The 25,909-nt window shown below is 36.3% G+C and overlaps 2 protein-coding genes across 2 annotated transcripts; both read right to left on the bottom strand.

Annotated features, from left to right (window-relative positions):
• Positions 1 to 1,811: 1,811 nt before the first annotated feature.
• Positions 1,812 to 19,196, bottom strand: LOC125078746 (olfactory receptor 8K3-like). Its single transcript, XM_047691824.1, has 2 exons — positions 19,192 to 19,196; positions 1,812 to 2,774 (listed from the first exon to the last, which is right to left on the bottom strand). The coding sequence occupies exon 2, from the start codon at positions 2,751 to 2,753 to the stop codon at positions 1,812 to 1,814; it is 942 nt and encodes a 313-aa protein (XP_047547780.1). The 5' UTR covers positions 2,754 to 2,774; positions 19,192 to 19,196.
• Positions 12,449 to 13,396, bottom strand: LOC125078745 (olfactory receptor 8J2-like). Its single transcript, XM_047691823.1, has one exon. The coding sequence runs from the start codon at positions 13,394 to 13,396 to the stop codon at positions 12,449 to 12,451; it is 948 nt and encodes a 315-aa protein (XP_047547779.1).
• Positions 19,197 to 25,909: the final 6,713 nt, after the last annotated feature.

Below are 25,909 nucleotides of genomic sequence, written 5' to 3'. Positions count from 1 at the left end.
AAAGATTTTTATTTGACAGAGAGAGAGAGAGAGAGACCACAAGTAGTCAGAAAGGCAGACAGAGAGACAGTAGGAAGAAGGCTCCCTGCTGAGCAGAGGGCCTGATGTGGGGTTTGATCCCAGAACCCTGAGATCATGACCTGAGCCAAAGGCAGAGGCTTAACCCACAGAATCACCCAGGCACCCCTATATTCCGCATTTTTATCCATTCTCCTATCAGTGGCTACTTAGGCTGCTTCTCTATCTTGGCTACTGTAAATAAACTTTCAAGAAACATAAAGGTGCATATATCTTTTTGAATTCATATTTTCATGTTCTGTGGGAAAATACCCAGTAGTGAAATTACTGGATCATATGGTATTTCTATCTTTAATTTTTAAAGGAAACTCCATACTGGTTCAACAGTGATTACGCCACTTGCGGCCATGTTTTCTTAAGCACTATAGCTTTGTAATAGGTCATGAAATCTGGTGGTGTAACTTTTGCAACTTTATACTCTTTTCCAAGACTGTCTTTAACTTTTTGGCATTTTGCCTTTCCTACGAGATTTTACAATCAACTTCCATCATCCTGAAATACAGAAAAACAAAGAAGGAAGGAAGAATTATTTACAAAAAATTAAGACAATTTAAAAAATAATTTTAAAAACAGTCTAGCTTTATTAAAGGACTGGTATCTGTTTTAGAATATGTTTGTGTTCTTTCTTCTAAGATATTCTGGATCCTTTTGTGTGGTATATGCCACAGTACGTCTTCCTTTATATCAGCAATGTTTTGATAGTTTCCAAGAAGAAAATCATGCAAATCCTTCATTACAATTTTCCCTAAGTATTATACAGTTTTTATTTCCAGTATAGATAGCTTAATATTAAATTTTTTCCTGGCTTTTGCTAGCATATAGGAAAAACAAAAAACAAACAAAAAACCAAACAACACTGATCTTTCATATGCTGAATTTACCTACACCAATCTTACAAAACCACTTACTCTTTCTAATGTTTCAGCAAGAAGAGTTGTTTTGAATTTTTAATGTACACAATTAGGCCTTCTGAAAATCACCACACTTCTATTTCTGCCTTCCCAAGTATATACAGGTATACAAATTATTCCTTAGAAGAATCTGAGCTGCCAAACCACAAGGGGATAAAATTAAAGTATTATTAAGGCAGATATTCTTGATTATTCATTGATGGGTATATTCCCTCCATAAAAAAACAGTAAGTGCCATCTTCCCTATGCCATATGCCAGTGGGATGGGCATATTAATTTTTTTTTTAAAGATTTTATTTATTTGTCAGAGAGAGAGGGAGAGAGAGCGAGTGCAGGCAGACAGAATGGCAGGCAGAGGCAGAGGGAGAAGAAGGCTCCCTGCTGAACAAGGAGCCCGACGAGGGACTCGATCCCAGGACTTGGGATCATGACCTGAGCCGAAGGCAGCTGCTTAACCAACTGAGCCACCCAGGCGTCCCTGGGCATATTAATTTAATATTAAATACAAAATGCCTTTTAAAAAAGATTATCTAAGCAGAGATGTATTTTAAACAAAATAAAACTTGTCTTTGATTGTCACCCAAGTACTTGGCAATGTGAGAATTAGTCTCTTACTGAAACATTTACTCTTACTCTTTACTCTTACTCTTTACCTCTTACTGAAACCAAAGTTGATAGCAGAAGGATGATCACTATCGAAACACCTATAAGTTGAAAACAGGAAAAAATATTTCTAGTTTTCTATGATTCTTACACATTACTGCTTCCTAAGCCCTGTGACATATAGACAGTAGTCTATAACTTAATAGTCTATAGTGAATTCTATATAAGTAGTTTGTGCCATTTTTTCCATATCCTATGCAGGGCATATTTTACCTCTTTGTTCCTCAAGCTATAGATCATAGGATTCAGCATAGGTATAATCAAAGTGTAAAATACAGAGGCAATTTTATCTGTATCAAAGGAATGATTTGTTTGAGGCTGCAAATACATGAAGAATAGAGTGGTATATAATACAAGGACCACTGTCAGGTGAGATCCACAGGTGGAGAAGGTCTTGTGCCTGCCCTCTGCAGAGTTCATCCTAAGAATGGCCATTAGGATCAGGATGTAGGACACAAGCACTATCAGAAGAGATGAAACCAAATTAAATGCTGAAAAGATCAGTATTATCAACTCAATATCATGTGAGCTTGAGCACAGCAAAGTTAACAAGGGAAGACTATCACAGTAAAAATGTCTAATGACATTATGGCCACAGAAGGATGATGTAAAAATCTTTGCAGTGACTATCTCAGAAAGAAAAGCACTGTAGACATAAGGGATGACTACCAGCACCCAGCACACCCTTTGCGACATAACAACTGTGTAGAGCAGAGGGTTACAGATGGCCACATAGCGGTCATAGGCCATTGCGGACAGAATGAAAAGCTCACTGATGATGAACAAGATGAAGAAAGATAGCTGTGTAGCACACCAATTGTAGGGGATTGTATTTTGGTTAGTTACAAAATTTATCAGCATTTTGGGTCCCACAGCAGTTGAATAACCAAGATCAGTGAAAGCCAGGTGTCTGAGGAAGAAGTACATGGGTGTTTGGAGCCTAGAATCCATGTTGGTGAGGATGATCATACCCAGGTTGCCCATTACTGAGACTGTGTAGATGATGAGGAAGAGCCCAAAGAAGGGAGCCTGCAGCTCCGGACGGTCTGTGATTCCCATTAGGATGAATTCTGTTAGCACTGTTAGATTTTGTTTGTTCATCCAGGCTGTTAAGGAAAATTGCTGTGGGAACAACCATCACAAGAGTCATTGGGTTTCAGGAGACAACGTCTGTTGGTATTTTAGGAGGCAAAGCCATTGTGGGTAAGAAAAATTCAATTTTTTAGATGGGTTCATTTAAAATAAGACTCACCTCCATCATTGAACCTGGAACTAATAGTATTCCCATTCCACTACCCATTTTTAATGCATTCTTTTATGCTTTTATGACTTTAAATATTATTTAATGATTTTTTATGATGATACACAATTTAGCTACTATGCAGACATTTCCAACATGCCCACTCTCATGTACATAAATAAATGTTATTTTTTCTCTGATAATGTATCTGAGTATTTAGCACTTTGTTGTGGAATTTTTCAGTTTTTGATCTGTGATATGTTGTACACCAGTAAGGCCTGCATCTACAAGTAATTCAATATGGAAAAGAAGAATTATCTAACATTCCTACCTTTGCTTTGATCTTAGCACTAATATCTCTGAAATGAAAGGTTTAATTGTGTGGTTGTATTTTCTAACACATCTTAAGACAGGTAAAAATTATTAGAATGTATTTGCTAACATACCACCTAAAATCATCCAGTAAACTCTATAAATATACTTACTTAAGCAAGAAAGAGAACTATCACTCTAAATTAGGGGATCCTATTTCAAATGTTTTAGATGCTGGCAAATAATACTGCATGAAGTACATGAATGAAAGTGTAACAGGGAGTAAAGAGAAGGAGATATGGCATGATTCATTGTAAGTACTTACATTTTATTCATTTAAATGACATGGAGCAAGGCAAATGATTATTTGATCTAAATAAAGCCAACTGGATATAGCACGGAGACAAATGGAGTACATTTACTATATTTTACTTTGATTATTATTCTTAACACTTTGTATCATCTTCAATCAAGTCTACATAAATGTTCTGTGTCAGTACATTTTATTTAAGGTTTGTACATTATTGATCTCTACTTTTCTAACTCCTTTCTTCTTCAGATTGCTTTTAAAGACAGGTGCTTCCAAACTTTCATAGAAAATAAAAATCAGGGATGCCTGTGTGGCTCAGTTGGTTAAACAGCTGCTTTCAATGAGGTCATGATCCTAGGGTCCTAGGATCAAGTCCCACATCAGGCTCCTTGCTCAACAGGAAGCTTGCCTGCCCTCTGCCTGCTGCTTCCCCTGCTTGTGCTCTCTCTCTGACAAATAAATAAATAAAATCTTAAAAAAAGCACCTATATTATTTTACTAACTACTCCAGATTGAAAAAATGTGAACCCCACTGCAACTCATCCTTAGAAGATAAAAATCATGATTTAAAAAAGAAAGATACAATAATAAAAGAGACACAGAACATATTCAAGCTTATAAGTTCATTATATATATATATGTATATATATGTCTTTATATATATGGATTAATATTGTTTATGGGATATATATGAGAAAAAGTATATATATATATATTTTTTTTTTCTCATATATATCCCATAAACAACATTATCATTGATATCAAATTTAAAAGAGTATAAGAACTACAGGACAGTTGTTTAAGCTGTGTTGATCACATATTTGTCTGGATGGTTTAATTTTGGAAAATTATAATTAGAATTCATATTATCACAATGAGTTAGAAAAAAATTGAGCATTTGACAATTTGACAATTAGAATGGACAAAAGCAATAAAAATTGAGACTAAAAAGGAAATGCCATCATGATAGAATATCTAATAAAAACTACACTGTACCTACTCTTAAAAGGTAAAAAGTTAACAATTTTTTGGGAAATATTATAGAAATCCTAAACAAACTGGCAGAAATACTATGTTCCCAGATACTACATTTAGTGTAATAAAATGTCAATTTGCTAAAATTAGTCATATTTGTACAATGATTTTATGATCAAAATCTCACTAAGGGAATGTGTAGAAGTTGATAGTGATTAAAATTGTATCTTAAAAAATGCAAATTACAGGGTGCCTGAGTGGCTTTCTTCTGAAGCTCTGGGGTTCTTCTGAAATTCAATTGAGTAAATATTTATGTGGCCCTCCTCCAACCAGTCCTACCCAAGCACTGCTGGAAAGAAACAGGAAAGTGAGCATCAAACCTGACTCCTATCAGATGGAAGCAGAAACTCCAGAGCTGTACTAGGACCTGGGGGATGGGCATGGAGTCCAAGGATGTCCTCTTATGCAAATGAGAACACTCAACCTCAACTCAATATTCTATAACATTTTGTAAATAGCCTCAACTGAGATAAACAGGTTGGTCATATTGAGAACATTGCACATGTATTAAAAGGAGGGAGAAAGACAGAGAGGGAAAGGGAGAGGAAGATTCTAAGTTGAGCTTGCAAAAATGCTTACTTTCACTTCACAAAATGTTTATTGTCTAAAATCTCAATATAATGTAGAAATAATAACAAATAGAAATGAGGTCCCTTACCACTTTCAAAGAATATACTCATAGTGGTAAACATATATCATTACTCCACAAAACCTAGTTATGAAGAGAGATGATTTACATGCATGATGTACTGTACTGAGTCTGGCTTTGGTGACTATACTCATATCAGTCATTTAAATGGAAGACAGGGATCCAAAATCATCATTGCAGCTTATGTAGTAATCAATATAATCAATGTCATCTATTCACCTTCAGTGAAGACTGTCTTCTTGCTCCTCTGTGTGATTACTGGACCTGACTACTGTCAGAAGAATTTATGAACATCTTTTCCCTTTGAGACACTCCCCTGAGAGTGTGAACGCAATTCTTGATTATTCCCAAAGCGTCTGAGAGCAAGGAATGATGCCACTGGTCTTTGCTAATTATTCAGAGTAACTGATTTCCCAATTGAGGAAATATATATATATATATATATATTTAACTGTTTTCTTTAGTTATTTTCATTGTATTCACTCAAATATCTGGATCTAAGTAGATCATTTCTCTGATACATAGTATAATCATCTATGAATTACATAAAGTTTCAGTGTTTTCCACAATGACCTCTTCCATATTTTAAATCTGAAGATAAAGACAAAAAACCTATTACACATGACCTATAGTGTGTTAAAAATTCAGGAATATTTTCACTGTCATAAAATATCCTCAAGAAAACCAGTTATTTTCAAATAAATATTTTCATTAACTGCAAAAAAAAGTTAAGAAGGAATAAAAATTATGAATATGTGTATAATGTTAGTTTCCTTTTTTTTTTTTTTTTTTACTTAAGGGAGTAAACTGAGTAAATGAACCCTAACACAACATCCCATGTGCCTGCTCATCATAATTCCACACATGTAGCTCCTCCACAAAAGTTGATAAAGGTTCTTAAATAATTATATCTTTATAAAGTGAATATAATGTATGCTTAGAAGTGTACACGCAGGATGTTATATAACTAATTTTACTTCAAGATTCTCCCTTAACTACATGTTTTTGAATTTTATTTTTTACTTATACATCAATGTTTTGCTAGTCTCTGTTTAATAGAATTGCCAAAATCTGTCTCTGACCCCATTTACTATAAGTTTGCTGCCATAGTAACAGGCATTTAATTAGTTCCCAACTTGTGACTTCTACATGCATCACTACAGTTAACGACTTGTGTGTGCGGTCCCCACGACCCATGTATGAATATGTCATAATAGTTCCTGGTGCCCTGCTTTGGGATAAAATGAGCACATTCCTTTATTTACACAAGGATGGATCTATTCCAAGATCTCTTTTATCCACATACATTCCACCATCAGTACATACCACTTCATACTGTGGACATCCAACTTATGAATATATATTGCTTGAAGGAATGGTAAAATTTGCAGCAAATAATTAGATATACTTTATAGAGCTAATATTGTTTTCTTTGATTAAATACACTACTTTTTAAAGGAACCCAAATATTCATCTCAATTTGAAATGGAAAAACGCACTAAGTATAACCCAAGTCAACAAAGAAGTTCAGAAATAATAATAGAGATAGATACTCATTAATTTTTTTAAAGATTTTATTTATTTATTTGACAGACGGAGATCACAGAGAAGCAGGCAGAGAGAGAGGAGGAAGCAGGCTCCCTGCTGAGCAGAGATCCCAATGTGGGACTTGATCCCTGGACCCTGGGATCATGACCTGAGCCAAAGGCAGAGGCTTTAACCCACTGAGCCACCCAGGCACACCAGATACACATTAATTTTAACATAACATTACTATTTGAATGTCTATGGCAGCAATAATGCAGATGAAGTAGTTGTTGAAGTGACCAAACATTGACGCACACCTGGACATATACCTTATAGCAGAGTGGGTGGGAGGAAACTTCCAGATTCTATTTTTCCTCCTGGGTTTGTGCTTAGCTAATTTCTCATCCTCCTGGTTGGTGTGGGGAAGTTGCTGAGCTGTAGCTCAGCCCCGCCTTGTGGGCAGCCAATCTCCAGCCCTGCTGTGCCCTAGTCCTGAGTGTCTCCCATAGTGCCTTTCTCTTTCAAAGTTTGTAATTCCCTATACTTTGAGCATGAAATGCAGATAAAATTCTGAAAAATTGTGAGAGAGGAAGCAAACAAAAAGAAAAGTGATTATAATATAAAGGAAGATGTCACAGGTATTAAGGGAATGTTAGCTTGTACCATATTGACTATCCATTGGTCTCAAGGCAATATTTTGAGCAAACATACATTAATATGGAAATTTTTTACTTAAGTATTTAATAGGGGTTTTAAATTGATATATAATCTGAGTACCTGTCTTAAAATAATCACTTTGTGATTGGGTCAACATTAATTTTTATCATTCAGTAATCTGTTAGTTCTTTGAAATATGAATTTTAGTGTTTTTTTTAAATCATTACCTTTTCTGACACCTATAGCTCAAATTATGTTTGTGACTTGGTGTTAAGAAGTAGATATTTTGATATTTACATTTTAGTTAACCCAAGTCATGTACATTTTGTGAGGTGAGGTAAGAGTTTGTATCAAAGATTGATGACAAATTTTTGGTAACAAAATTTCTCCAACCTAGTTAACGTTTGTTGTTTGTACAAGTACTTTTATGTATTGAAAGAGTCAAAACCAATTCTGGACAGGTGTGTAGAACAGGGAGTGACAATGGTGGCATTATTTATTGCATGGTCTTAGGCTTTATAAGTAATAGTTCTGTTTAATAAAAGGAAAAAAAATCTGTAGCTTTTAACTGAGACAGAAAAGTAAGGAGGGACAGAGAGAATAAGTAAGAGAAATGCACCATATTAGGTTAAGATCCAATATATATGAGGGATAAAAGAAGTACAGTGGAGAATTATTTTGTGGTAGAGTAGTTAAGTTTATCTAAGCAGAAGGAGACCTGACCAAGCATAGAAACCTCTATTTTGTCTCCTGCCACCCGTATCTGCAGTGATTTCTACTTCTTTTTTGAATGGTTTTTTTGAAAGAATTTTTTTCCTTTCCATGGAGGTAGCTTGTAGAAATAGCCATTTGGAAAGCAGAGATGATAGATGTGCCATATGGCATGTAGACATCTGATGAAGTCTTACGGACTTGAGGGGAGATGGCATTTGCAACTGAAACCAAACTTATGTAGACTTTAAGGTACAGGGCATGGCCAGCAATCCCTACACCAATGGATAAAAGATTACTCCAGACTTTGCTGTGAAAGTGAGGAAAAATCAAGGGGCTTAACGTTCAGAGGTGAAGACCCTTTGCTCTTCTTTGCTGTCACCTTTATTCGTGCTTCAGGATAATCGGGAATTTTTATTACTTTTTTTTTATTTTTTATTTTTTATTACTCTCTTGAGCAAAGTGATGTGTGACAAGAAGACAAGAGTTTGATTACTGGGAAGTTACAATGTGCTGATCAGCGTGTTCTGGGACTTCTGCTAAACATAAATTTAGGGGACAATGCACACATCTCTTAGTCCACATGACAGCTGTTTGTGCTAATAAAGCTTCTGGGAAGATTTCACCTGGCAAAGTGGTCACTCAGGCCTCAGCATTCCAAAGGCCAATGCCCTTCTCTGGAACCTTCCATTGCCCCCAGTGGCCTCCATTTTGGCAAGCCAGTTATTATGGATGATTTCATGGTCTACATTAATCCCAACATTAAGGGATAAGAAAATCTCCATTGGAAGCCTAATTGTGTATAAGTGATATGTGAGCCCATGTATACTTATGCATATCATTTGGAACCTTTAATCAAATACTTTCTACTTATCCTTCAAAAGGACTATGTGTATAGATTGTTTAGGACAAATTTTGTAGCTAATGTAGAGAGCGTAACAGTGTAAGCTTTTGTGACACTACTCCATTGAGTACTAGTCAATGAGACATGAAGACTTTGGATTGCCCAGTTTCATAAAATATGCCAATATGGATATAGATATTTGAAGCAGAAATGGGTTCTCTGCCCTAACAAAGATTCCCAGATCTGTGAACATGGTGCCTTCCATATGAAGAGATTTGCTGGTGTGATTAAGTTAAGGACCTCCAGATGGGGAGGCTATTCTGTACTTTTCTGGGTGGGACCAATGTAATCCCAAGAAGGAGAGAGAGACAAGAGAGTCCAAGTCAGAAGGACATGTGACAGTGCAAACAGAGGTCAGAGTAGCAGGGTCACTGCTTAGAAGGGGTTGCCAAAGGATGAGAGTTGCCTCTAGAAGCTGGAAGAGGAAAAGAAACAGATTCTTCCATGGCAGTCCAAAAAACAACACAGTGGGCTGACATCTTGATTGTAGCCCAGTGAGACTCATTTTGAACTTCACACCTCCAGAACTATGGGATAAGTTCTGTTATATCAAGCCACTGAGTCATTGGTGATTTGTTATAGTGGTCCTGGGAAACTAATACACATGACAATGTCATTATTTTTAGAAAATACATATATGTATTTGTGCCAATACCATGCTGTCTTGATGATCACAGTAATATAGCCTGAAGTCAGGCATTGTGATGCCCCCAGCCTTGGTTTTCTTTTTCAACATTCCCTTGGCGATTTGGGGTCTTTTCTGGATCCATACAAATTTTAGGATTGTTTGTTTCAGCTCTGTGAACAATGTTGAAGGTGGTTTGATAAGAATTGGTTTGAAAGTGTAGCTTGCCGGGCGCCTGGGTGGCTCAGTGGGTTAAGCCGCTGCCTTCAGCTCGGGTCATGATCTCGGGGTCCTGGGATCGAGCCCTGCGTCGGGCTCTCTGCTCAGCGGGGAGCCTGCTTCCCCCTCTCTCTCTCTGCCTGCCTCTCTGCCTACTCGTGATCTCCGTCTGTCGAATAAATAAATAAAAAATCTTAAAAAAAAAAAAAAGAAAGTGTAGCTTGCTCTGGGAGCGTTGACATTTTCACAGTATTCTAATCCATGAGCGTGGAATGTTTTTCCATCTCTTTGTGTCTTCCTCAATTTCTTTCATAAGTGTTCTGTAGTTTTTAGAATACAGATCCTTTACCTTTTTGGTTAGGTTTATTCCTAGGTATCTTATGGTTTTGGTGCTATTGTAAATGGAATTGATTCCTTAATTTTGCTTTTTCAGTTACATTGTTAGGGCATAGAAATGCAACTGATTTCTGCCATGTTACTGAATTGCTGTAGGAGTTCTGGTAATTTTGGGGTGGAGTCTTTTGGGTTTTCCATATAAAGTATCATGTAATCTGTGAAGAGAGAGTTTGACTGAGGAGCATGGGTGCTTGAACGAGCTGGGAAAACTGCATAGAGAAATCAGAGTGTGTTTTAACAATAAAACCACTAATACATGTTTTTGTTAAGATTGTACATAAAATAGATCAAAGCACATTATGTTATTTTCAACTTTTCAAGATTCATTGCATTTTTCCAAGTAGTGTTGAATTTATTTTGAATACTTTATTTTTATGAATCTAATTGTTGTAAATTTATGTTATATAAATGATGATGATAGACTTATTGATATTTGTATGTGCTTATTTTTGCTTATCATTTTAAAAAATTAAGCTTTTGTGCTTAAAACAAATAAAAAAGTTTCACAGGGGTTTATTTTATGGTATGAGTTCTTTAATTTGTTTGTTTATTTATTTATTTAAATTTCTTTTCAGTGTAACAGAATTCATTGTTTTTGCACCACACCCAGTGCTCCATGCAATACATGCCCTCCTTAATAACCACCACCTATATGAGTTCTTTTAAATAAAATCCTAGCATGTGAAAAAAAAAAGAAAATACTTATATGTAAATCAAGTTAAAAGGTAGAAAACACTAAGGTTTTCATTCTTGACTTTAATTCATTGAATAAAATACATAAGATTGGTAGACATGCAAGTGTGACTTTAGCTCTGTTTCTCCAATTCTATTTGTGGAACTAGACTCAAAGACAATGCCTATCTGCTGAGGAATATGCTTCCCCAGTTGTATGTATGTAGGCTGGTACTGCCAAATACAGCCATAGTCAGGTAAACCAAACAAACAGAAAATAAATTATCTATACTATATACTTTTATATATTTATAAAATAATAAAATTTAAAAATCCTAAAGGCTAATGCTATTATTGCCAATTTTGTCTGTGGAGACCAGGAATATCCACCATAGAGTGTGACTCTTCTGTTTTTGGCTAGCTATTCTGCTCATTAAAACTAAAGTTAAGAATTAGCTCATGAAACTGAGTGTCACAATTTCTGGGTTTGATTTATTTCTGAGTTCCCTGAAAATGTCATAAATCTGCATTATTTCCAGGCATTGCCTAACCTATCATGGCATTCCCCATCTCCCTCATGACATTGTAGTCCACAGCATTTTGCATATACAGACAGAAATAAGGCACAGAATGACAAGTAACATCTATGTATACATCATATTTATTTATTTATTGGCCTTACTGCCTTTGTGACTTGGTGTCACTTTGAAGGCAATGACTTTTTTTTCTTTCATTTTCTAATATTTTCCTCCAAAACACTACACAAAAATTCTAAAAGAAGTGTTATTTGCTGTTATGTTTTTATACCACAGATGATAACCTCCACACAATGTTAAGGAGGAAAAGAGGATTGGAGAAAATTAATTTTATATCATATTGAGATAAATATCAACATTTTGCTTTGTACACATGCACATGTGAGCAGAATCAACAGTGGAGTCCCCTTTCATACATTTTCTTCTGTTTTGTCGCATGGCCTATTTCCATGTAAATCTAAACATTTTTTGTTTAGTCTTCATTTTCTCCTGAACAGAAATGATATAAATATGATAAAAATGATATAAATATATGTTATGTACAAGATAAAAATGGATTCTAAAAGGTTAAGAAATTGAAAGATAAAATAAATAAAAGTAAAATAAAACTTCTATCAGTTGAACAAAACAGCTTTGTGGCAAGTAAGATGACCTGACTCAACCACATTCTAAGAAATGTTTCTCTCATACCTTCTTCAGCTCTCAGACTTCCTCTTTCGTGGCTAGAAATTATAAAAACCCAGTAGTGAGTTGTGTTGCACCTTAAAATGTATTTATTTTTTGGAATTATTGTTTACTACTTAAATAAATGTACTTTCTTTGGTCAACTAATACATCTTTGTATTAGCAAAAATTGAGTATTTGAGGTTGCAATAGAAAGGATTAAGATTTTCTTATTGAAATCCATGGAATTTTTAGCTATTTATTACCTCTGCATTTAACAGAGATTAGCTTTTCAGGTGTAAATACAAACCCTTAAATGAAGACTATTGTAGTTTTAAATTTACATCAATTTGGAAGCCTGCCATGGATTATTTAGGAATCTCTTAAATGCATCCTTTACATCTTTGTTCCTTAGGCTGTAGATGAGGGGATTCAGCATTGGTATCACCAGGGTGTAGAAGACAGAGGTCATTTTATCAGTATCTAAGGAGTGGTTGGATCTTGGTTGCAAATACATGAAGAGAAGGGTCCCATAGAACACAGTGATGGCCGTCATATGAGAGGCACAGGTGGAAAAGGCTTTTCGTTGGCCCTCTGAGGAACGGATCCTCAAAATGGCAAGGACAATGTTGAAGTAAGATGTTAGAACAATACTCATAGAGAAAAACAAGTTCGTCCCTGCTGAGGTAAACACTATTGTTTCTGGGATGTAGGTATCAGAACAGGACAATGCCAACAAAGGGACAGTATCACAGTAAAAATGGTCGATTACATTGGAAGAACAGTATGACATGGAGAACACACACGAGGAGACAGTTAGTGCTGTGGTCAGACTGTAGAGGTAAGTGAGGGACACCAGCAGTATGCACATCTGTGGAGAGACCACCACCATGTAGAGCAGGGGCTTGCAAATAGCCACATAGCGGTCATAGGCCATTGCAGCCAGCATGAAAGTCTCACCAATAATGAAAACTAAGAACCCACCCAGTTGGGCTGCACATCCATAGTAGGATATGGTTTTCTTTGTAACCAAGAAGTTTACCAGCATTTTTGGTGCAATCACAGTAGAATCGCCAAGATTGATGATAGCCAAGTGCCTGAGGAAGAAGTACATGGGCGTTTGGAGCTGAGAGTCAACACTGGTGAGGGTGATGATGCCCAGGTTCCCTGCCATGGTCAGCCCATAGATCAGCAGGAAAACAAAGAAGAGTGGAATCTGGAGGTCTGGGCGATCTGAGACTCCCATGAGAATGAACTCGGTCACCTGAGTGAGATTTTCTGAGGCCATTTATTTTGTTGTTCTCATCCTCTAACGGAAAAATGAAAGGGAAGTAATAGATGGTAAGTAAATTTTTCTGGCAGATGCAAGATTGTAAACCGTTTTATTTAAGTGGGATTATTTCTGTTCATAATTAAAGGTATCAGTTTTATTTGTATTTCTCCCAGTCCTTTAAAAATATTCAGAAATATAAACTTTGTAGATACTAATTTCATGTTGTTAGAACTGCTGTACCAAGCTATTAATTTTTCACTTCTGTGTTAGATATATTTCATATTCATTGAATATATATTAATATACTTTGTGTATATATTAATATTTATATGTATATTTTAAACATAGTAATTACAATATTGCATGAATATATATTTACATATATACAAACATGCTTCTGTATATGTATTCAATGATAAAAGATAGTTATGGAGTAGAAGTTGTTGAGCCAGAGTGACTTCCAGTGACTTTCATTTATTTTTTTCCTTAGATGCCACTAGCTTTCTCTTTGGCCTATAACCTGTCATCAACCTTGGAAATTTTATATTTCTGTCCAAAATACTTTGTGTATGCTGGGTTTTACTTCACTTTCTAATATCACTTTCTATCTAATGATCAATGCTGCTTCAGCAGCCCACCAACTGACTACACCTCAGTAATCTTGTTTTTTTTTTTTTTTTTTTTTTTTAAGATTTTATTTATTTATTTGACAGACAGAGATCACAAGCAGGCAGAGAGGCCGGCAGAGAGAGGAGGAAGCAGGCTCCTTGCTGAGCAGAGAGCCCAATGTGGGGCTTGATCCCAGGACCCTGAGATCATGACCTGAGCCGAAGGCAGCGGCTTAATCCACTGAGCCACCCAGGCGCCCCAGTAGTTTTGTTTCTTAGTGTCAATAAGAAACTGATTTTTTTTTAACTTAATCACATTTCCTTTCTTCTGCCAAATGAACTCTCCTTTCTACTACTCCAACCTCTACTTGCTCAGATGCTGCTTTATCATGGTTTTCTGGCAGCTAGCTCCTTTTTTCTTTCTTTCTCTCTCTCTCTTTCTTTATCTTTCTCTCTCCCTTCTTTTCTTTTCCTACCTTCCTTCCTTCCTTTCTTTTTTTCCTTCCTCCCTCCCTCCCTTCCTATCTTTCTTTTCTTTTTCTTCTTTCTCTCTCTTTTTTCCCAGTTTGTACTTACTTCTTTTAAAATGTTTAAAGCCTATTTTCACGTTTCACAAAATATTACTTGTACGTTTGATTTCCTCAAGTTTGATCACTTTGTGTTCTTTGTGCAGAGAACTCTAAGGTGAAGAGTGCTAACATTATTCAATACGTAGTGTACTCTGGGCCCAGGACTATGCTAGCCATTTCAAAATAATGATCTCATTATTCAGCAAAAGTGTCCTAGAAGGTGGATGTAGTTATCTCTATGTCTGATTGGACAGTTGAGGCTCAATGAGCCTAAGTCACGTGAAGAATCTATATAGGATATTGGTGAATGGTATGGTTTTACAGTTTTGCTTTGCTTTATGTGTTTTGTTTGCTTGTTTGTTTGGCTACTTGGTTGGTTGGGTATTAGGCCGCCAGTTACTAGCTGTGTGTTTTGTATTAAGTATTTATATCCTTGTGTTGTATGAATGTATTGAGATACTAGGCAAGTAAGTATTATTAGTACAGAGTTTGTTAACAATGAATGCAGAATAATTGGTACTATCAGTTCTTGTTATTAACATGTTTTAAATGACTTTTCTAATGTTTCCTCTTTGTGTCCCAGTGACTCATTCCTCATTCTACCCCATTGGGGAGTTTCATAGTTGAAATGGGAATAATAAGTGAATTATAATTTTGTGTATCTAGGCAACTGGGACATGTGATTTCTAGCTACATATGTAACAAACAAATCAGGCTGTGTTCCCCTGCAAACTAATTCTTTCTTAAATCTGTGGTGTTTGTTTAATCAAAGATATTTTAATACATACATTAGGTATGTCTAGTCAGGTTATACAGCTGTGTTGCAGTAGATATCCCATATCTCTTTTCACTTACCACCACATCCGAAAAGGAATGCATAGGTAAACTTCTGGTGGAAAACACAGTGGCAACATTCACTTTAAACAAAACATTTGAAATGTTAAACAAAACATTTCCTGTTTAAACAAAACATTTTAATTTGACTGAAACTGAAACAGTGAATGTTTCAGTTCATTTCACTGAACTTTCATGTTCACTGTTTTACTCTGAGATATAATACACTCAATAACTTTATCCTTAATTTAGCAAAGTAAAAACAAAACAAGACAGAACAAAACAACAATAGCCAAAATCTTGGATTGTGGATGTGAATTCATGCAGTTAACTTCAAAGAGATATATTTGTATATATAATTACCTGTTATTAATTGCTTCTTCTAAAGAAATAGTACTAATGACAAAGCTGGGATTGCTTTTTTGTCTTATGATAAGTATATATCACTGAATTAAAGTATTTTTCTCCTGTTTCTTCAGAAAGGTTTCAGATTTGTTTCTGATAAAGTTATGTCAGATTTTTACATATGTTTTTTCAAGTTTGTTTTTGAAAAGAAATATTTTATAAGTCTACTAAAATGCTAACATGTCAGGAAAAGAACTTAAAAAAATGTACCTAATATTCATCATTTATATTACTATTTGGCCAAGAAACAACACTCAGAATGTTTTAAATAGCTACTGAAATGATTTCAAGAAATATTCTATTGGTCTCTTTCTGTACAATTTGTCTTAAACTTATTTACACCTGAGTTGTGTTTGGGACAAACTGCACCTTGACAGGAGCTGTCAGTGTCCACCAGAATCTGAAAGCCTGCCAGCTGACATCAGGGAACCTTTCCATCATAGGGTTTGTCACCCTGGACAATGTGAACATCAGGGAGGGGAGAAACTTCTTTTTCTTGATGTTAAACAATTTAGAAGGTCTGTCTTGGAGAAGAAATCAGATATTTCAAATCACTTAAGATTCCCGTTCGGTAGAGAGTGCCTTCAAAAACATCAGTTCTGCCAGCTCTAAAGCAGAAACATTCCTCTTTATCCTAAGGTAAAATAGAATCTTCGTTGTTCTGTGGAAATGATCACACTGTCTAATTTATCAGCAGGGATGCTGGGGACCACACTTTGAGTCATTTCTCTGTCCCTTTCACTTAGCATTCAGAGAACAGAGATTTAAGTCCTCAGAAGAGAACGGAAAAGATATTTCAGTCCTGAGTCTGATTTGAATCCATAAAGCTTCCAAGATACATGGTCTTCACATCCAGGATGAGTACTAAGTAAATGGTTGGGGTGAACCTACCTGTCCAGAGATCTGCTGAGACCCACTATGAAGGTTCTGCAGGAGGCACGCTGAAGAAATTTATCTGTCTGAAGTTTCTGAGGAGCAGCACACTAAAATAAGCTCACTCATGGGTTCGGTCCCTACACATGAAAACAGGAATTCCCAGATAAAGTTCTGGTTCCTCAGGGAAAGAAAGACCAATTATGCAAGTCTCCACATAGGAATTGCACCCAGAGAGTAAAAATGTGGGGCCAGCCTAGGCATTTGCTTAGATGATTCTATTGAGTAACAATCTCATGCAATGATTCCACCCTTTGGGTGTTTGTTTCTTTTGAATTGTCCCCTGTGGTGGTTGGGAAGTGTGGCTGCTGGTCCTGGGGTGGAGAAAATCCAACAGTTGGGAAAGCCCAGGATTCTGGCTCCAGTGTTGCATTTTACTGTGAATGTTGGGAATAGAACTGAAGGCAAAGGCTCCATTCTGGTCAAAAACAAGACCTGGTGTAGTTGCCATAAGAGTCATTCAAAATGTTCACGGTAATAAGAAGACTAAATTTCAGTCATTCTAGAGATTTTTAGAAGGTATCCAAATGCCTGGTCCTAATTCTGGTTTTTAATTAAACTTATTTGATGGAAAATGCATTTTTTTGTATAATCTGTGATATTTCCCCACATATGTATAAGTACTGTAATTAAATATTGATAACATTTTATTTTATTTCTTGTATGGGATTTTCTAGTCTATTATCTTTTTAAGTGAAAAAGGTATGTCTAATAGTTTGTCTTTGTATTAATAACTTCTAAAATACTACCCAAGAAAGAGTAGGTGTTCAAAGATATTTGCTGACTTACTGACTGATGCAATGGATGATGAGTAAGTGAATAAGTGAATATAATATCCACCTTAAAATTCTGAAATAAAATATGAAGTTTTGATTTCAGCTCCAGCATCTATCTTTAATATGATATTAACTCATAAAAAAAAACAGTGATAACCTGCAAAATGTTCTCTAGAATATTCACTACTTTAGGGCAGGACACTTCATCTCGGTGTTTCTAATATCTAACACAGGTATAGCCCATTCTAGGTTCTACCTTTTTTTTTTAAGTTTTATTTATTTATTTATTTGACATAGAGAGAGGATCACACACAGGCAGAGAGGCAGGCAGAGAGAGAGGGGGAAGCAGGCTCCTGACTGAGCAGAGAGCCTCATGCGGGACTCAATCCCAGGACCCGAGATCATGACCTGAGCTGAAGGCAGAGGCTTAACCCACGGAGCCCCCCAGGGACCCCTAGGTTCTACCATTTTTGAAGTAATAGTCAAATTGTGAGCCATTGGGAGGAAATAACAAAGATATTTACACATCTTAAATTACTATGAGGATGAATTGAAATCCTTGAGGTCCTTTCCAAAGTCAAGTATCCACAGGAATGTTGTGTTGTTGCCTCCTCTGAAATGTCATTTGTAGATTATCGGTATGTTACCAAAGTTAGTCTGTGCCCTGGTCAGTCAATAGGACTTTATTCCCTCATCAGCTCTGCCAACTTCCCTGTGTATTTAGCATTTTTTAGGAAAAAAGTATAACTTTTACAGTTTCCATTTTTATTGATGCTTTATATTACAATTTGTTCTCTCATTTGAACTTTATTATTTATTGCACAAGAAGTATTGTCCACTTTTTAAATTGTGAATATGTTATGAAATAAACTTAATTTGGTTAAACATAAAATTCTAAGATAGGACAGGATCATCATGGATCACAGAATTTTACCTTTCAAACTACTTGTAAGAGACACATACATGTCTACATTCCTATACATACACACACATATATATGTGCAGGTAATGACATTATAGATTTTTTATTTTTATACCTCATATAGATGGCATCATGTAGTATTTGTCCCTCTGTGACTAGCTTATTTCATTTAGTATAATGTCTTCAAGGTTCATCCATACTGTCTTTTTTAAAAAATAAAATGTATTTACTGTTATATTTTTGGATACATAAATTATATATACTATCACTAGTTATGTGGTTTTACAATTGTGCATGTATATATAATTTAATTTATATATATTCTCGATAATAATTTTTCTATTATATGCAATAAAATAATTGCCTTTTCAATTTGCTTGTGACATCCTGCCAGGAATGGCCAGCAATCCCTGTACCAATGGATGAAAGATTACTCCAGACTTTGCTGTGAAAGAGAGGAGAAGGCAAGGGGGCCAATGCTCAGAGACAAAGACCCTTTGCTCTTCTTTGCTCCCACCTTTATTAGTGCTTCAGGATAGTCATAAGTCTTTATTACTCTGTTTCTCAACCTAGTGATGTGTGACAGGGCTCTTACTGGAACTAGGAGGGTCTGATTATGGGAAATATACAATATGCTAATCAGTGTGTTCTAGGACTTCTGCTAAACATAGCCTAGGATACTGTGCATACATCTTTTAGATCACAGGACAGCTGTTTGGGCTAAGAAAGCATTGGGGAATGTAACTCCCTGCACCATTCCTACGTGAGTGGTCACGCAGGACTCAGCATTCCAAAAGCTTGTGCCCTCCTCCAAAACTTTCCATTACCCCCAGTGGCCCCCATGTAACATTTTATTTTTTTATTACTTTTAAAAAATTTTTTATTTCTTTTCAACGTAACAGTATTCATTGTTTTTGCACCACACGCAGTGCTCCATGCAATCCGTGCTCTCTCTAATACCCACCACCTGGTCCCCCAACCTCCCACCCCCTGCCCCTTCAAAACCCTCAGATTGTTTTTCAGAGTCCATAGTCTCTCATGGTTCACCTCCCCGTCCAATTCCCTCAACTCCCTTCTCCTCTCCATCTCCCCTTGTCCTCCGTGTTATGCTCCACAAATAAGTGAAACCATATGATAATTGACTCTCTCTGCTTGACTTATTTCACTCAGCATAATCTCTTCCAGTCCTGTCCATGTTGCTACAAAAGTTGGGTATTCATCCTTTCTGATGGACGCATAATACTCTATAGTGTATATGGACCACATCTTCCTTATCCATTCATCCGTTGAAGGGCGTCCTGGTTCTTTCCACAGTTTGGCGACCGTAGCCATTGCTGCTATAAACATTGGGGTACAGATGGCCCTTCTTTTCACTACATCTGTATCTTTGGGGTAAATACCCAGTAGTGCAATGGCAGGGTCATAGGGAAGCTCTATTTTTAATTTCTTGAGGAATCTCCACACTGTTTTCCAAAGTGGCTGCACTAACTTGCATTCCCACCAACAGTGTAAGAGGGTCCCCCTTTCTCCACATCCTCTCCAACACATGTTATTTCCTGTCTTGCTAATTTTGGCCATTCTAACTAGTGTAAGGTGGTATCTCAATGTGGTTTTAATTTGAATCTCCCTGATGGCTAGTGATGATGAACATTTTTTCATGTGTCTGATAGCCATTTGTATGTCTTCATTGGAGAAATGTCTGTTCATATGTTCTGCCCATTTTTTAATATGATTGTCTGTTTTGTGTGTGTTGAGTTTGAGGGGTTCCCCATGTAACATTTTAGCTAGCCAGATATTATGGATGATTTCATGCTCTACATTAACTCCAACAACATCCTTTATGAAGTTTCAAATTTGATGTACTCACATTATTAGTTTGTATTTATTTGCAAATTACCTAACAAAAAAAATAATTAACTGAAAGATTCTTCTAATTTTAAATGCTCTGAAAATAATAGTAATGTAATTATTTGTTTTTCATAATAAATATTACTTCGGAATAAAATTGACTTTACATAGTCACAATAGCCCGTTTTTTTTTTTTTTTTTGCCATAAACTGCCTTTTCTTATAAAATTGGATCTCCTTTTATATCCTTTCATCTTTCTACTCCTGGCCTTTGATTCTTTCTCATTACCTGTTTTGCCACATGTAAATCTTCTCTACACCATGTTGTTCAGATGCAAGTTGTTACTAGTTTACTATATACGAATGTACCTCTTAAAATGATATAATTTTGTAGGTAATTAAATTAATGTATATTATAACCCAAATGTCTCTTTCTGCAAGTTCATTTAGAAATATGACTGGTACATAGAAGTCCATCTCTAAATATATGTTGACTTCAATTATCTTTGTTTTCCCCTCCCAAGGAATATAACAAAGCTTAATGTTGATAACTGAATTCATAGAAACCACATAGTATAGTCAATTGAGAAAATATTGCATACTTTTTCCCACATCTTTGTCCTGCATATTTTACCTCTTTGTTCCTCCAGCTATAGATCAAGGGATTCAGCAGGGGCATAGCAATGGTGCAAAGTATGGATGCCACTTTATCAGTGTCAAAGTAATGACTTGGCTCAGGTTGCATATACATAAATATCAAAGTCCCACAGAACACTGTGACTACTGTCAGGTGGGACCTACAGGTGGAAAAAGCCTGTGCTGTATTATTCATTAATACATGAATGATAATAAATTAATTAACTTATTATTACTTAAGTAATAAGTGATTATAATGATTAATTTTTATATGCAACATATATTTAGAGATTGACTTCTATGTACCCATCCTATTTCTAAGTGAACTTGCAGAAAGAAACATTTGGGTTATAATATACAATAATTTAATTACCTGCAAAAATTATAACACTTTGTTAAGCAGTACATTCATATATCGTTAACCAGTAACAACTTGTATATGAATGACACAGTGTAGATAAAAAGCTGAGTTCACCCTGATGATGGCTACCGGGATCAGCAGGTAAGATGCAAGAACTATCAGAAGCAGTAAAATCAAATTTAAAACAGAAAATCATAATCATCAATTCAATTTTATGTGTATTTGAGCAGAATGAAGATAACAAGGGGAGATTGTCACAGTAGAAATGACTTACAATATTGTAGCCACAGAAGGATAAATTAAAAATTTTTTTTTATTTTTTCAGCATAACAGTATTCATTATTTTTGCACCACACCCAGTGCTCCATGCAATCTGTGCCCTCTACAATACCCACCACCTGGTGTCCCCAACCTCCCACCCCCCACCCCTTCAAAATTCTCAGATCATTTTTCAGAGTCCATAGTCTCTCATGGTTCACCTCCCCTTCCAATTTCCCTCAACTCCCTTCTCCTCTCCATCTCCCCTTGTCCTCCATGCTATTTGTTATGCTCCACAAATAAGTGAAACCATATGATAATTGACTCTCTCTGCTTGACTTATTTCACTCACCATAATCTCTTCCAGTCCCGTCCATGTTGCTACAAAACTTGGGTATTCATCCTTTCTTTCTTTCTTTTTTTTTTTTTTTTTACAGCTTTATAAACATATATTTTTATCCCCAGGGGTACAGGTCTGCGAATCGCCAGGTTTACACACTTCACAACACTCACCATAGCACATACCCTCCCCAATATCCATAACCCCACCCCCTCTCCCAACCCCCTCCCCCCATCAACCCTCAGTTTGTTTTGTGAGATTAAGAGTCACTTATGGTTTGTCTCCCTCCCAATCCCATCTTGTTTCATTTACTCTTCTCCTACTCCCTCAACCCCCCATGTTGCATCTCCTCTCCCTCATATCAGGGAGATCATATGATAGTTGTCTTTCTCCGATTGACTTATTTCGCTAAGCATGATACCCTCTAGTTCCATCCACGTCGTCGCAAATGGCAAGATTTCATTTCTTTTGATGGCTGCATAGTATTCCATTGTGTATATATACCACATCTTCTTTATCCATTCGTCTGTAGATGGACATCTAGGTTCTTTCCATAGTTTGGCTATTGTAGACATTGCTGCTATAAACATTCGGGTGTATGTGCCCCTTCGGATCACTACGTTTGTATCTTTAGGGTAAATACCCAGCAGTGCAATTGCAGGGTCATAGGGTAGTTCTATTTTCAACATTTTGAGGAACCTCCATGCTGTTTTCCAGAGTGGTTGCACCAGCTTGCATTCCCACCAACAGTGTAGGAGGGTTCCCCTTCTTCCACATCCTCGCCAGCATCTGTCAGGGATAAATTAAAAATTTTTATGGTGACTAGAAGAGAAACAAATGTGCCACAGCACCTGACACATCCTTTGTTCCATGATGTCAGGGTAGAGTGGAGGGTTACAGATGTCCATGGCAGGGATTATAGGATAGCTGATAGAATGAACAGCTCAAAACAATGAACATAAATAATGTGGAAAGCTCCCATGTGGTGCAGGAACAAGAGATTGTATTTGTTTCCTCAATAAAACTTACTAAACAGTTTGGGTGCCACGGTTGTTGAATAACCCAGGTATGAATGAAAAGCCAGGAATTTGAGGAAGAAGTACATGGGTTTTTGTAGCACAGAGTCCATCTTGGTGAGAATGATCAAGCTCAGGATACCCACCACTGAGACCAGGCAGTGAGATTGGGTCCAACCAATGGAGCCTGCAGCTTAGGGAGTCCTGTGATTCCCATTAGAATGAATTATTTCCACAGTGTTAGACTGTGTTCTTCTATGCAGGCCATTTGGGAAACCTACACTGGGAGTAAATAAAAAAATAATCGTTAACTTTCATGACATATGACTGACATTGTTATAAATGTTTAAAGGCTGACATCTTGCATTTATGGTCTGAGTTTTGTTTTGTTTTGTTCTGTTTTTTTTTTTTTTTTTTTTTTTTTTTTAATCAGTTATACATTGGAATTTTCTGGAGAATTTAAAGATTTTATTTATTTTTTTATTTGACAGACAGAGATCACAAGTAGACAGAGAGGCAGGCAGAAAAATAGGGGGAAGCAGGTTCCCTGCTGAGCAGAGAGCCCCATGTGGGACTCGATCCCAGGACCCTGAGATCATGATCTGAGCCGAAGGCAGAAGCTTAACCCACTGAGCCACCCAGGTGCCCCTGGTCTGAGCGTTAACTGCCTGTTCAAACAACTGGAAGTTCAATTCTCTCTCTCCCAGCTCAGCTGACTCTTTATAGCTTTCTTGAGTATGACACCAAAAGCATAAAAAACAAAAGTAAAAACTCCTAGATTGGACTTTATCAAAATGTAAAAAAAGATGAATTTTATGCATCAAAGGAATTTATTAAAGAATGAAAAGATGACCCATATAATGGGAAAAAAAAAATTGCAGACCTTATATCTGTTAAGGGCCTAGTATATAAAATATCTAATGGACTCTAACAGCTCAACATCTCAAAGAAAAATTACCCAAATTAAAATTAGGCAAAAGACTTGAACAGACATTTCTCACTAAAAATTTACAAATGCCGATACACACATGAAAAATTTTCAATGTCTTCAGTTATCAGAAAAAATGCAAAACTAAACCACAATAAGATACCACTTCATTTGTTTTAGAGTGATTTACAAAGGAAAGACAAGAAAAATTGCAGAGACTGGCAAAGATGTAGAGATTCGAAACTTTGCATATTGTTGGGAAAGCATGATGGCACAGCCACTGGGGAAGCACGTAGATGGTTACTCAATAAGTTAGCATACAATTATTATTATGATCCAGTAATTCCATTTTTTGATAGGTACCCAAAGGCATTGGCAACCCCAAGTGTTCAAGAAAATCTAACCTAAGTATAGAGGTGAGAGAATTAAACCACTTCCCTGTCCTGCCCCTCCCACTGCCAAATACAGCTTTCTACACTGAATTAAGTGACAATGAGTATATTCTCCAATTAAAGATCTATAAAATATGTATTAAATGCATATACTTAAATATCAAAGTAATTTTCAAGGGGGAATAAAGGGAGTTTTAGAAAAATCTTTTTTTTTTTTTTTTAAGATTTTACTTATTTGAGTGAGAGAGCACCAGTGGAGGGAGGAAAGGGCACAGGGAAAGAGTCAAGCAGATTCCCCATGAACTAGGAGCCTGATGTTGGCTCAATCCCAGGACACTGAGATCATGACCAGAGTGGAAGTCAGATGTTTAACTGATTGAGCCACACAGCTACCCCTAGAAAAAGCTACTAAATAAAGAAGTGGAAAAGAATCCTCAATTTTAGGCAAAATAAATATTACTGCTTCAAAATTTTATAAGAATTATTTTTACCTAAATTTGTATTTGTGCATCTTTTAATCTTGGAGTTCTGATCTCCATTAGATGTGCATTGAGTCATTCAAGGGACAATCTCATGTCATTTCAGAAACTCTTCCAAGGCTTGTAGGTAAGGAAGCAGGGCAGCCCTCTTACTAAGCAAACTTTGTGCTGTGATGGAGACATAGCAAGGCTGTAATCGTTTGTTTTTGCCTCACTTCCAACTAAAAGTGATTTACAAAGTTCATTGGTACATCTGGGAAACACATGACATACTGGAAATAGAAACTGCAAGTATTTTTTTTTTAAGATTTTATTTATTTATTTGACAGACAGAGATCACAAGTAGGCAGAGAGACAGGCAGAGAGAGAGGGGGGAAGTAGGCTCCCCGCTGAACAGAGAGCCAGATGTGGGGATCGATCCCAGGACTCTGGGATCATGACCTGAGCTGAAGGCAGAGTCTTTAACCCACTGACACACACAGGCGCCCCAGAAATTGCAAGGATTATAAACATACTGAGATAATCCTTTTACTTGATAAGTAGCTGGAAATCAGTATGGAAATATGTTATTATTTGACCTTAAGAATTCTGAGAAACATCCAAATAACTACATATAACGATATCATCTTTGACATTTTCTTAAGGATCCAAATGAAAGAAAATAATCATGACAATCTTCAGGTCTTTGTTTTAAATTTTCTTAAGAAAGCTCCCTTTTCAGAGTTTTTTTTTTTTTAACTATTCAGAGAGTACAAACTTCCTACATCATAGCAAATGTCTAGCTTTCGCCAAAAATTACAAGAAAGTTGTGTACAACTTGTGTTTGCCCAGAAACTTCGATTATCAAAGTGAATAATTAAAGAGATAGCTAAATTAGTGCAGGAGGTGGGGTATAAGACACTAATGAGGTCCTGAAGGGTTCCTGGTCTGAGTTAGTCACAGAGACACATGTAGTCCACTCCCCTCTGAAGGGGACTGTCTGTGCACGCATCATTCCTAACACAACCGGTGAAGAAGGTGGTATGGGTGTCTTTCTTAAATTGACGCTGTCCCTGAGGAGAAAACATGCAAGTTCATTGTGTCTAAAGCATTCAAAAGCATCAAAGGAAGTCATGATATCTTGGCTAATTATACAGGGCATCCATATATTCCACTACAAATAAAATTCTGTTAGGTACCTTTCCACACACTATCTCCTGGTTAAGTCTTTCTACTGCAACCCAG

Source organism: Lutra lutra, chromosome 10, assembly GCF_902655055.1.
Source record: "Lutra lutra chromosome 10, mLutLut1.2, whole genome shotgun sequence".
Taxonomy (NCBI): domain Eukaryota; kingdom Metazoa; phylum Chordata; class Mammalia; order Carnivora; family Mustelidae; genus Lutra; species Lutra lutra.
Note: the sequence above shows the minus strand (reverse complement) of the source record. Positions and strands in the feature narration are given on the sequence as shown.